Here is a 14,182-nt window from a genome sequence, read left to right on the forward strand (position 1 = left end):
CCACCAACAACAAAGAAACCACCAAAAGGACAAAGTTACCTATTGTGGCAACTCACACTTGTAATTCCAGTATGTGGGAAGCTGATATCACAAGGATAGTAGCTCAAGACCAGGGAAATGAAACTCATCTCAACCAATAAGTAGGGCACCATGGCATGTACGCCTGATATTCTAGCTGTGCAGGAAGCCATAGCTCAGAGGATAGGGGCCTGAGGCCAGCCCAGGGCAAACATGAAACAAAAAAACATAAGCTCCTACTTAGACCATAACACAAACCTGAAAAACAACCAAAGTACAAAAGAGGGGGTCTGGGGACATGATTCAAGTGACAGAGCAGCTGCTAGTCAGAGGCTCTGAGTTCAAACTCCAATTCTGCCAAAAATAAAGCAACAAAAATCATACAAACATACATGAGGGACGAAGTAACAAACAGTACAAGTAATGTATCCAATGCCTAATGTAGGAAACTGTAACCTCTCTGTACATCAGTTTGATAATAAAAATTTGAGAAAAAAATAAATAACATACATGAAGCCCTGGGTTCCATTCCTCAGCACAACATATGTAGAAAAATAAAAAAAATCATAAAATTTTAGAAAAGAATTATTACTACTGATGTTTTAATTCAGGCTTACCTTTTTCCTTTTTTTTTTTTTTTTTGCCAGTACTGGGGTTTGAACTCAGGGCCTGGGCACTGTCCCAGAGCCTCTCTGTGCACTTGAGCCACAGCACCACTTCCAGCTTTATGTGGCACTGAGGCTAAGCAAGCACTCTATCACTAAGCTATATTCCCAGTGTTACTTTTTTTTTTTCCAGTCCTGGGGCTTGAACTCAGGGCCTGAGCACTGTCCCTGGCTTCTTTTTACTCAAGGCTAGCACTCTGCCACTTGAGCCACAGCATCACTTCTGGCCTTTTGTATATATGTGGTGTGGAGGAATGGAACTCAGGGCTACATGTATAAGAGGCAAGGACTCTTGCCACTAAGCCATATTCCCAGCCCCCGTCCCACCCAGCTTCATTCTTATTAGGCAAACACTATCACGTAAGCCATTCTAGCATGATTTAAATATTATATAAATAAAATGCAAACCACAGTGGCTACTTGTTTGGCAACTGTTCTTGCCAGAGTGACTTTTGCTTCCTCATACTTAAATGATTAAGATGTAAAGGTGTTGAAGACCAGAAGCATTTCTGAAGTGGTAGACTACTTGCCTGGCAGGTGCAAAGCTTTGGGTTAATTTCCAGCAGTGGGAAAACTATACACACACACATACACACACACACACACTATATACTTATAGTATATATGTTTGTGCTATTTGTAATTCTAAAAATTATATTAGAGCAGCAAAAGTTAAATGAATCCTTTTAAGAAAGTACATTCAGGGCTGGGAATACAGCCTAGTGGTAAAGTGCTCGCCTCATATACTGAAAGTACATTCATCCATCATATCCTCCCACCCCCTTGTTTTTGTTTTTGGCCAGTTCTGGAGCTTTAACTCTGGTCCTGGGTGCTGCCTCTGTGTGGGAAACAGCAAATGTAAAGCCATAAGGTCGGCCTTAGAGAATTGGAATGCCATTCTCTGTCCCTGGGAATGCTGAAGGTGGCCCAGTCAAGACCTACTGTGCTTAGTTAGCATTACAATGGCCAGTTTCCACCCTGGGTATCCTGAACATCACAAGACCTTGGAGCCAACAGCTGGCCTGTGCAAACTGCTTGTTTTATTTATGGGAAATTGCCAGTCCTAGAATTATTACCCCCCCTTATCTCTTTGATGTAGCCACCTTTCTGCCCTTATTGAAGTAGTGTCTTTGATGTAGTAGTGACCCCTCCTGAATTCACTCGTTTGATAATAAAAATCCTGTCCATGGGACCATAGGCATCTGTTGCTGGAGAGAGGCAGCAGGTCCCCTGGTACCCTGAAAACCAATCCCACGGTCTGGTCTCCATTATTGCTTTGCTCTTGGTCTGAAGAGGCGTCGTGATCCGTTGCAACACCCCTGAGCTCCTTTTGCTTGAGACTAGCATGCTACCCTTTGAGCCACAGCTCCACTTGTAGCTTTTTCTGTGATTATTTGGATATAAGTCTCACACTCTTCCTGGCTGGGCTGGCTTTGAACCATGATCCTCCGATCTCAGCCTCCTGAGTAGCTAGGTTACAGGTGTGACCACTGGTGCCTGGCATATCCTTTTTTTGTGTTGGTACTGGGTTTGAATTTGGGGCTTGGACACCATCTGTGTGCTTTATTGCTTAACACTGGCATTCTACCATTTGAGCCATACCTCTACTTCCAGCTTTTTGCTGGGCTGGTGTTGAACAACAATCCTGTTCTCAAGCTCCAGAGTAGCTAGGATTATAAGCTTGAGCTCCAGCAAGTAACACTTCTTTTTTTTTTTGGCCAGTCCTGGGCCTTGGACTCAGGGCCTGAGCACTGTCCCTGGCTTCTTCCCGCTCAAGGCTAGCACTCTGCCTCTTGAGCCACAGCGCTGCTTCTGGCCGTTTTCTGTATATGTGGTGCTGGGGAATCGAACCTAGGGCCTCGTGTATCCGAGGCAGGCACTCTTGCCACTAGGCTATATCCCCAGCCCCAAGTAACACTTCTTGAATGCTTTACACCACCCAGAACTGATAGCAAATTTAATATCCTAGTTGGTTACAATCTCAACATTATAAGCAAATTCTTTGCTTTGGTCATGATTATCATGGTGTTGAGGAAGACAACATTGGAGTCATCAGTTCAGATCATTGGTAGTGGCTCTGTATCTGATAGGAACTTCTCATAAATCTTTGTACCTCATTGCCTCCAATGAAGCAGAACCTTTAAGAGCTTCCATCACTTTGTTCTAGTTCTTAAGGTCATAGCTATAGTGGAATGGCTGCTTGGCAAGAACCATCACTGATTTTCCACCCATTTTCAGAGTCCTTTTAGTTCCCAGGGCACTCAATACATAGAGCCTCTTAGTGGCATAGCAGTGAATTTTCTATGTTTACGGATCAACATGAACAAGACTTGAGTTTAAATCTAGCATGAGAGAAAACGATGCATTCAGGACATACTATAAAAAGATGCATGAGGCTGCGACCAGCATCTATTGTGTACGTGGTCTGTCACAGATGGAAACATCCTTATGCAATAAATGACTGACAGAAAACGGGACAAAGTAGGAAACTCATTTCAGAACATTTTGATGTGTCAATGTATAAGAAAGAGTGTGCCTTCATGGTTGGCAATGGCAGCTGCTTAGACCGGAATACTCTTCCTTCTCTCACTGCTTTTCCTACATGGGGAAAATGGATGGTGGGGTGCCAAGTCAGGAAGACTGACTGAGCTATACCTACTCGTGATGGGCAACAAGTATCAACCGTACTTTCTATCTGATGAGTAAAGCCTTAAAATTAATTTGTGGGAAATAGGCAATAATACAAAATGCAGGACTGAACCTCAAATTTGTTTTTAAAATGTGAGTTGCTCACACTTGAAGGAGTTCATTTCCAACTCAATTATATACTCATACAATATTGTGTTTCAGGAGGAAAACATCCTTAACCCTAACATAAAAGACAGTTAAGGTGGATAAGAGAGAAACAAACACAAAGAATATTTACAAATTTAGAATCCATAAGACAATCTGAAGAATCTTTTGTCAATGGAGAGACTCATTATACACTTCGACACACTTTAAATTGATACATCTGTAAACAATCTGAAAAGGTCTTAGTGTGAGGACTTTTAACTTAAATTCAAGACCATCATGTTGAAGACTTTAAATCCAAATTGTAATGAGAAAACTTTTAAAGTGTGGTAGTTTCAGTTCACAGATAGTCTAAGAAAAGACAAGCCATTAGAGTTAAAGTTAGTCAATTATATAAAATATTAGGAATTGCTTAATGGATTACCTAATTAAAAATTTTATTTCTAAATAATTCAAAACTGCAGAAGTCTTTCCATGGAATCATTCAGTTTCTTTCTATTATTGTGTAGCTATTTCTGCCACATTTGAAATCCTTATTCAAAATTCCCTTGCCATTTCTATTCTTTTATAAGTAGAAAATATTTTTTAAACAAATGTCTGTTCCTTAGCCATAGGCTTGTTCTGACTCCTGGAAGAGAAAAAAATATACTCTCATTTCTTCCCTCTACCTCAAAACCATAAAGCAAATGAAAACAACCCAACTCCTAACATAGTGCCAACGGCTGAAACAATATTTCATGCTATTTGCCTGCTATATGCTGAGCACAAATTCGCTATTTACATTACTGAGAAATGTATTTAACAGACTAGGGACACCCTAGGGTTTTGATCAGCAGAAGATAGTCTAAAACAGGTGGGAGCAACGCCGCCTACGAATGGGAACATCAAAGATCCTCCTTCGCCTTTCTTCCTCTTCCTCTTCATCTGTTTCTTCCATATCTGCGGAATCATCCTCTTCTTCCTCCTCCTCCTCCTCTTCTTCCTCTTCCATCTCTTCGTATTCATCAGGACCCATTTCCTAAAGAGAAAAATAATCTTTTGATAAGAAGAATGGGGTAACATTGACCAAGATGCACTGTATTTATAAACTGATTTGACTTGAAACCCCTTTTTGTACAACTACTTAAGGATAATTTAAAAAATAGGGGAAAAAGGAGAATGTCCAGGAGCTTTTTAAAAATAGTAATTCTATAACCTAAAATGCATACAACCAGACATGCCAGGTGAGTTTCCACAGCCATGAACAATGCAATTCCCTCACACACCTGCAGACACAGGTCCTTGAATGTAGTGTCCCACGTGCTCAAATAATGTTCAGTATGGTTGTACTGGCAAATATATTTCTTTAAAACAACCTGTTTTTCACACAAGGTAGCTAATAAATCACTCCTAATAAGCCAAGAGAAAGGTTTACTGCATGTATCATAGTAATGTGTTGAAGAACCACTTTTTATTAATCCATATACATATGGGGAAGAGGATGTGAGAATACTAATTGGGTGTGACCTCTGCTGGTAGCTTTTATGTACTGTCAGAGGGCTGGAAGATAATTTATTGAGCGCCTGCTATACTCATGGTTTTAATTCAAACATCGATAGCCTCTTCTTTTGAAATAAATTATTTTATTTTTTCAGCGGCTTAAAACAACAACAGTCATTCATTCTTTCTTGGTTCCTATGGTTGGTATTTGGGAAGCACCAACGGGGTGCCTCTAGCTTGGGGAACTGCTGGGCGATCGCTGGAACTGGCTTCAGTCTCCTCGGCGGAGGCTTCTTCATTCACACGTCTGGTACTTGGGCTGGGATGATCCACACATCTGCAGACAAACATCTGGGGCTCCTGGGTGCTTCTTCCTGTCTGTGTGAGGAGTGATTTAAGCATGGCAGCTTCTGGTAGCTGGATTTCATACACAACGGATCAGAGCACCAAATGCATGTGACATGTGGTCCAGAGACCTAGACTGAGGATTTTCCTAGCCCAGCCTCAGGAGTGTCACTTAGCCAATTTCCTAGAAGTGCATCACTCATATTGTCCATCTGGGAAAAGGGTAGCCTGTACTTCTAAATTCCCTTGCTAGAGGCACCAGAAGAGGGCAGCAGTGAGGAAAACACGGCATCTGAACATCTAAAAACTGCAATTCCGCTTGACTAGTGCCTCTAAGTATGCCTTGATTACCTGACCGCCAATTTTCTCTCTTACACCTTGGAAACCTGGAGCTGCCATATCAGCCAGAATTCTGAACAGCCAGAATCTAACTGGTTCCAGAGGAAAACTTGGTGCATGAGGCTAGCAAAAATCTTCCAACCAAGACTTTTTTGTCTGTATCTTTGAGACAGGGCTAGGAAGGCCAGGCTGGTCTTAAATTTGAGCTTCTCCTGCCTTTAATTCCCTAGTTCTGTGGTTACAGGCATGTGCTACCATGCTTAGGCTCCATCAAGACTTTTACCAGCATTATATGATCTAGCACCCTCTATCCTCTGATCCTAACCTCTAATCACTCATACCTTGTTCCTCAGGGAACTGCAGGTACTCTGGTTTAAAAGCACCAAGCACAAAGCATGTCAGAACCTCAAACTTGCTGCTCCTTTGGCTTAATATTCTTCCTGTATATATCCATTTGGCTCCCTCCAATCCTTTGGTGCCTCAGTTTACATGTCACCAAGGCTTTCTCCACCTGTCATCTTTATATTAGATGGTAGTAATATACTCCTTTTACCCCTGTACTGTGGTTTTCCTCCATGGCACTTGTTACTACCTGACACATGCAGATAGTGTTTACTTATTACAATATGTCTCTTTTAATTAGAATGTAAATCCCAAGGCAGAAGTTTGATTGCATTGGCTGCTATATTACTCAAATACTGAATGAACAAATAAATATAGGAGAAAAGAATTATCACTTAGGATTTATTGTAACACAGAATAGTAACAAAAAAGGTAAAGAGATATGATTTATATTTCATTATTTGGATTTTCTTTCTTTCTTCTTTTTTTTTTTTTGCCAGTCCTGGGCCTTGAACTCAGGGCCTGAGCACTGTCCCTAGCTTCTTTTTGCTCAAGGCTAGCTCTCTACCACTTGAGCCACAGCACCACTTCTAGCTTTTTCTATATATATGTGGTGCTGAGGAATCGAACCCAGGGCTTCATGTATACAAGGCTAGCACTCTACCACTAGGCCATATTCCCAGCCCCATGGATTTTCTTTTTCAACGGAGTTGATGAAATCTTTGGATCTCAGGAAATCCAAAATGTATAATGGGGAAGGCTTTGGAAATTATAAAACATGAAATCCAGATAGTATGATTATCGATTACGAAGAAGACATTCCTGTTAAAGGTTACTGAGTGACAAAAGAATAGTTGAAAAGGGAACTGAAATAAAGATGGATGTCAAATGACTGGCAGGAGGCCCTGCAGCGCCCTCACATAAGCACAAGAAAATACCACCTGCACCAAGGAAAAGCATAGACTAACCAAAAGCATAATTCAAACTTGCCAAGTATGAAGAATTTCTAAGCCCACTAGTTCATCAGGCTGGAAGAGGACAAAGAGAAAAACTAAATGATTCAACTTCCATATCAGAAAAAGTCAGTAAATATAACCTCCCCATGGTCTTTTAATTGTTGATAATAAGACTGGTAATAAGTCCTGAATTATTCTTTGTTTTTATTGATTTCTCACCCTTTAGAGAAAACATTCTCTAATAATTTTATTATACATTCACATGTGGTTAGGCAGAAACTAAGATTCTAAATAAGTAAACATGGTTGAAGGAGGGCTAAGCATGTACTGGATTCACTGTAGTTTTAAAAGCAACTTTTAGGTATAAAACTTCTCAGTTTTAATTTCTAGCATAGTAAATATCAATGTAATCTATCTAAGCAAGAGTATGGTTGAAGCCATCAGGGAGTTTTAGTCATCCTGAGGGGTCTGAGATTAAAATGCATTGGAACCACCATACTTCAGAAAATACCACTTTACATACATCTAACAAATATTAAAAGCAAGCATCGGTAAGATTGAGCTGAACCAAAAGTATCCCAACTGTTTGCCAAAACAAACCTCAATGCTCTTTAAACTTGAGGACAAGGAATGATATTGGAAATAAGAAGATTTAAACTGTCAAAGAATCACTTCATTAAAACAATAAAATAATCCTAAGCATATTGGCACATAATTATGAAACTTCAAAATACATGATGCAACTCTGACAAAGAGAAATAGACACAATCATAATTTTAGTTGGAGATTTCAACAATCTTCTTTTTAGTAGTTGACAGAACAAAACAACAGCAACAAAAGAGCAATGAATATACAGATGACATAAAAAAAACTGTCAACCAATCAATCAGTTTGACCTGTCCCTTACAGAACAGTATTTCCCCACATGACAGAATATACATTCTTTCCAAATACACAAAGATCATTTAGCAAGATATATAAAGTCTTTACATAATGTTGGGCCATAAAACATTTAAAAGTACTAAAGGTACAGATTAAGTTCTCTAACCACAATAAAATTAGAAATCAATAACCAAAGGATAATTCAAAATTTCCAAATGTGTGGAATTTAACACATTTCTACAAAAGCCACAAATCGAAGTTACAAGGGAAATTTGAGTTCAAAAATAATTTTGAACTGATATTAATAACCAAAACACAGCACATCAAAATTTGTGAAGTTCAAGTAAAACAGTGCTTAAGAGACAGGAAAGGCCTAAAATTAATAACCAAAACTTCTACCTTAAAAAGCTAGGGAAAAACAAATAATACCCAAAGAAAATAGAAAAGAAATACAGACAATGGTAGAAATCAATGTGAAAGAAAATATGGAAATAGAGAAAAAAAATCAGTGAAACCAAAAATTGTTCCTTTAAATGATCAACAAGAATGATAATGATCAAGTAATGCGAAAAAAGAGAAGATATAAGTTACCGATATTAAGAACCAAGGATTTATAACTACAGCTCTTGTAGCCATTAAAAGGATATCAAGGGACTATTACGAATAACTTTACGTCAATAAATTCAACGTTTAGATGATATGGACAAATTTCTTGAAAGGCACAAATTACAAAACTGAAAGAAGAAGAAATAGAAAATATGAATATTAAAGAAATAAATTCATATTTTAATTTTTTTCCCATAAAGAAAACTCCAGTCCCAGATAGCTTCACTGCTGAATATCAACCATTTAAAAGACAAGATGATATGGAGCTCATAGAGACAACTGGGCTATTCAAAAATGGAAGTCTGTTACAACAGTTTCTATCTTCCTCCATGGGGAAGAAAGCTAAAGCTTTGCTTCCCAATTCAGACTATAGGTTCTTCTTACCAAACTGTAAGTGTAATGGCCTAACGTTTTATCAACACCCTTATCCTTCCAAACTGGAGGTGTGAATGTGTCTCTGTGGGTCACATGCATCTTCCCAGACTGACCTCTAACCCACCCATGGGTCATCTCAGGAGCTAGAGAGCATTTTCTTAATGTTCAAGGCTGACAACTCAGCTGCATTCTACAGACTATTTTATTCCTATTGTATACTGGAGCTTCATAACCTAATCCTTTTATAGTCCATAAGATCTGCCCCACAGGGTAATCTTAAAAGTGAGGTTGTAAACATATACCTGCTTGACTTGAGAAAGGATCCCAGAAAGAGACTGCTAAAAGTGCACGTCCACCCATTACGTTTCCTTTGGAGTCATCTCTAGAGGAAATTTGTTTAATTTGCTAAATGAGGAATTTTAGCAAAAACACTGTAAGAAATTCTTTCCTTGTGGTTTCTTCTTTTAAGTTTAGCAAAGATTTATTTTAGCATAACAGAGTTGAAGTAGGGAAAAACTGAGGGAGAAATATTTACTGCTCCCATGCTGAAAGTGGGAGTTAAAGACTCGTCTTCCTCCAAGCTTAATGAACTCAGATAAGGCCAACGAAAGAGAGGGAGAGAGAGAGAAATAGAGAGAAAGGAAGGAAAGAAGGAAGGAAGGAAGGAAAGAGAAGGGAAAGAAGGGAAGGAGAGAGGAAAAAAGAAGGAAAGGAAAGAAGGAGGGAAAAAAGAAAAGAAGGAAAAATTGGGATGTGGCTCAAGTGGCACAGTACTTTTCTAACAAGTTTGAGACTGAGTTAAAAATCCCAACACTGCTCCCCCACCCCCCAAGTTCTGCTCTACAACTTCTGGAAAAAGTATCTTGTAGAAATGGGAAAAGAGGAGTATCTTCTTTCATAGAAAGAAGAATTAAGTCATCACTTTTAGGTTTCCTATCTTAAGATCCTGTTTAGCACTAAGGGAAGAGGCCTCTTGCTTACTGTGATTTCAAGACATGGCCAGTCAGGTTCACAAAGAGGCAAAACGCTCAAGAAGTCTCGGGCTCCCAGCCCCCCAGTTTCAACAATGGCCTTAAGCATCATTTCATGCTGCTGGTGTCCAACAGAAAGGACATTCCTTGTGGACTTGAGGTGGCTCTGGTATCAGTACAATTGGAACAGCTTCCCTTACTATACAGCTAGCGATTTCCAATTTTCCTGCCCCATTTATGCCTTTGCCCTGATTTTTAAGATCATTCCAAAGAAGGTCTTAAGAGATAAGGGGGTTTGGGCCTCTGCTACTGCCTGGCAATTTAATTTAGTTCCTGTGGCTCACGACCCTAACAATGGGAATGGAAATGATTAAAGGTGCTACTTTGCTCCAGAGAAGATATGCAATCTTATTACTCTGTTATCAGAAACATTTAATCTTGGCCACTCTTCTACACACAGTATCTAGATAATTTAGTCCCTACTCACTGATCTAGGCTGTGAGGCAATAGATCATAGGCCATGATCTAGGCTGTGACGCATGTTGGATATCTGCAGAAGTCAGGAAATGAACTCTTATCAAACACTCAGTGATTCTGCATAAAGCCAATTCTAACTGGTCTAGTGTGGCACTTCTTATATTCTAATACACATAATCAATGAAGCTAAATCTTCAAAATAGGTAACACAAGAGTTTCTCTGGTTGAAGTATGAGGAGCTTAGCTTACTTGTTAAAAGTAAACTATGTCTCTCCAATATATTCATATGGCCCCAAGATACTGCCTCAGAATGACCAGGATTTTCTAGAGCAGCATGTATAAGCCCTTTGTCTGAATAAACAAAGATCTCCTGTAGATTTAATTCTACATTAAGGCAGCGTTAGAGGAAACTTTCAACTTACCAGTCGAGCTATAGACACCCTGAATGTTGGACATGCCATGTGGAATCGGGGAATGGCAACATTAAAGATCTTGTCTTTAAAGTACAGGAAATGGAAGATATAATAGCCTTCCATATAGCCTGATGTTGTAGAGAATGTAGTACAGCTAGTGTATTCATATACTCGACCTGGGCTGATGATGGGAAATTCACCTGCAGAAAAAATAGCAACAAGAAACCAAAGGGTAAAATTCAATAGCAAGAAACTAAAAATAAATAAATAAATAAAAATTGTAAAGACACATCCTAAGTGTGCAGGCCAGACAAAATGTTTGGGAGAGTTGTTATACCAATGGATCAAAAGTCAAGAAAGAATTAAATTTTAATAAAATTCCGTAACAATGGGTCAGTAAATAAATTAAAAAAAAAGGTCATTAAGTAAACATGTAGCCCATGAAAGTATTCATGGTAATGAATTGGAAAACTTTAAATTGAGTTCTGGACTAAGGATTTAGCTCAGTGATAGAATACTTGCCTAGCATTTGCATGGCCCTGGACACAATCTCCAGCACCACAAAAAAAAAATAAAAAAAGAAAAACTCCTGAGTTCTACAGAGAACATACATATAATTCTACTGAAATTCGTAACTTAAGTATATTATTTTCCTGAAACACATGTTTAAACCTAAAGAACTTGATGATTAAGCCAGGTATCGGTGGCTCACACCTGTAATCCTAGCTACTCTGGAGGCTAAGATCTGAGGATTGCAGTTCAGAGCCAGCTGGGGCAGGAAAGTCCATGAGACTCATATCTCCAATTAACCACTGGAAAACCGAGGGAGGTTGTGGCTCAAGTGGTAGACAGCCCTAGCCTTGAGCTGAAGAGCTCAGGGACAGCGCCCAGGCCCAGAGTTCAAGCCCCATCACCAGCAAAACAAAAAAAAAGACGAAACCAAAGAAACACCTCAATGTAATTGGTAACCAGAACTGAGGTAAATAAATTCTAAACAGATAAAAATCTATGCTGGCTGGGAATATGGCTTATAGTGAGAGTGCTTGCCTAGCATGCATGAAGCCCTGGGTTCAATTCCTCAGTACCATATAAACAGAAAGAGTTAGAAGTGGTGCTGTGGCTCATGTGATAGGACTGCTAGCTTTGAGCAAAAGAAGCTCAGCGACAACACCTAAGCCCTAGTTCAAGCCCCAGGACTGGCAAAAATAAATAAATAAATAAATAAATGTGTGTGCTGTAAATTTCAACAATTTCCTCCAATCAAGAAGATTATCAATATGAAATTTTCTTTCTGTCCTATGCCATCTAACTGACAGAATACACCGAGTATAACTGGTCATAAATAAATAATAAACCAGGTACAGTGGCATTTACCTCTAATCCAAGCTACTTGGAAGGCTGAGATTGGGAGAATGTAGTTTGAGTCTAATGACAACAAAAGGTTCAAGAAACTATCTTAACTCAAAAAAAGCTGGGCAGGGTAGTGCTCACCTATCATCCTAGCTTTGTGGGAGGCATAAAGTAGGAAGAAGATCATAGTTCAGGCAGGCTCAGAAAAGAAAAGAAAAGATTCTACCTGAAAAATAACTAAAGCAAAAAGTGCTAGGGATGTAGCTCAAATGCTAGAGAGTCTGCCTAATGAATAATGAATGCCCCAGGCCCAGTTTAATCTATAGTATCACTTAGAAAACACAAACAGAAACAAACATATAAACAAATTACTACGAAGATAAGCAAGGGATCTCAGGTTATCAACAGAAAGGAAAATCAATCTCTAAACAACTGAATTTGCTTTAGTTTCAGAAAAGGTAGTGTTATAGAGCTAAAATGATAGAATAACAACTTCTATGCAGTACATTTACGGATGTCAAGTCTATGAAGGAAGTGAGGTATAAACCTAAATCCTGAGTTACGTACCAACTACTCCAGGCCCTTGAACTTCTTCTACATCTCCTTCAGCATTTGTTATTCTCCAATAACGACTGGCCAACTGACAAGCCTTCTCAGGAAGGGCATCCTTTGACATTTCAATCCTGGATAAAGGAGTGGAGTGGTGAAGACATAAATCTGGCCTATTTGTTTTGTTTTTTGGCTTTATGAACTACCACATTAAGGTTAATAATATAAAAGGATATTTTATTTATTAGCTTAATTATTATTATTAGCTTACTTCTCCACAGAAAGGCTTTCAGTTGATTTATGCCCTTAACTTTCAGTGAGCATCAGCGATGGGAAGGGCAACCAGAATATACAAAACCATAACAACCATGCTTTGCTCCACAAGAAAGATCCATTTACAAATGTTTTCTAGAACAGTACCACAAATGACTTCTCAAGAACTGAAATTCTTTCACTCATCACAAAACTACAGAGCCTTGTCCTTTTCTCCATTAGCTTCTAAAAAAGCTCAAAACGAAATATCACCACTAATGGGGGTTATACTCAGACTATTTCTCAAAGCTATTATTCATGCCTTTTCTAGGAATCTACTCTCTTACTTTCATTTTTAATATCACAGAAGCACATGTGGATTTTAAAAAAATCTTAAACATGCCTCTATCCTATTATAACAAATATAATACCAAAAGTATTATAAGTGTGGTTAAGTATATATTTCTAAAATATTTCCAGGGCTGGGAATATAGCCTAGTGGCAAGAGTGCTTGCCTCGTATACATGAAGCCCTGGGTTCGATTCCTCAGCACCACATATATAGAAAAAGCCAGAAGTGGCACTGTGGCTCAAGTGGCAGAGTACTCGCCTTGAGCAAAAAGAAGCCAGGGACAGTGCTCAGGCCCTGAGTCCAGCCCAAGGACTGACAAAAAAAAAAAAAAAAAAAGATATGAATCAGATATGTATATGAATATCCTTAATCTCCTGAAGCAATGGGTTGTCTTTGTCATAGCACAGAATACTAAAGAGTTTAAAATATTCATTTTTTTATTTAATTAACTCCAATGATAATGGCAATATATGACATACATGAAGTACTCAATAAATATTAAGACTTTTAAATTTAATATAGTCAGATGAAATTTAGAATGCATACTTTTATATTTGGAAATTTGACAGCTTCAAGAATAGCAATGACTTAGTGGCTCCCACTTCCAAAATATGTGATGCAACTTTATACCTCGTACATGTGCAAAAAATAAAGTTGTTGGGCAATGGTGGCTCACATCTGTAATCCCAGCTACTCAGGAGGCTGAAATCTGAAGGAAGATTGTGATTTGAAGCCAGCCCAAGCAGAAAGGTCTATGAGACTCATCTCCAAAAAAACACCAAAAAGCTGGAAGCACAACTGTGGCTCAAGTGTTAGAGAGCCAGCCTTGACAAAAAAGCTCAGGGACAGTGCCTCAGGCCCTGAGTTCAAGCCCCAGGACCAGTACACACAAAAAGCTGGAAGTGGAACTGTGGCGCAAGTGTTTTGTAGAAAGCTAGCCATGAGTGAAAAAGCTAAGGGACAGTGCTCAGGCCAGACCATGATTTCAAGCTCTAGTACTGGCATAAAATTTAATAGAA

The 14,182-nt window shown here is 38.9% G+C and overlaps 1 protein-coding gene across 3 annotated transcripts in view; it reads right to left on the reverse strand.

Moving 5' to 3' along the window:
* Nucleotides 1-3,801: 3,801 nt before the first annotated feature.
* Fbxo3 (F-box protein 3) overlaps nucleotides 3,802-14,182 on the reverse strand; it is a 31,237-nt gene continuing 20,856 nt past the window's right edge. The window contains exons 9-11 of one of the 3 annotated variants that reach the window (XM_048361720.1): nucleotides 12,579-12,694; nucleotides 10,671-10,861; nucleotides 3,802-4,494 (exon numbers count right to left, since the gene is read on the reverse strand). In XM_048361720.1, the coding sequence (XP_048217677.1) occupies nucleotides 4,321-4,494; nucleotides 10,671-10,861; nucleotides 12,579-12,694 (481 nt within the window). In that variant the 3' untranslated portion in view covers nucleotides 3,802-4,320. Of the gene's footprint in view, nucleotides 4,495-5,081; nucleotides 5,334-7,711; nucleotides 8,554-10,670; nucleotides 10,862-12,578; nucleotides 12,695-14,182 lie in introns of those variants that run through there. The other 2 variants (XM_048361719.1, XM_048361721.1) reach the window with 2 other exon arrangements.

Source organism: Perognathus longimembris, chromosome 13 (genome assembly GCF_023159225.1).
Source record: "Perognathus longimembris pacificus isolate PPM17 chromosome 13, ASM2315922v1, whole genome shotgun sequence".
In the NCBI taxonomy this organism is placed as follows: domain Eukaryota; kingdom Metazoa; phylum Chordata; class Mammalia; order Rodentia; family Heteromyidae; genus Perognathus; species Perognathus longimembris.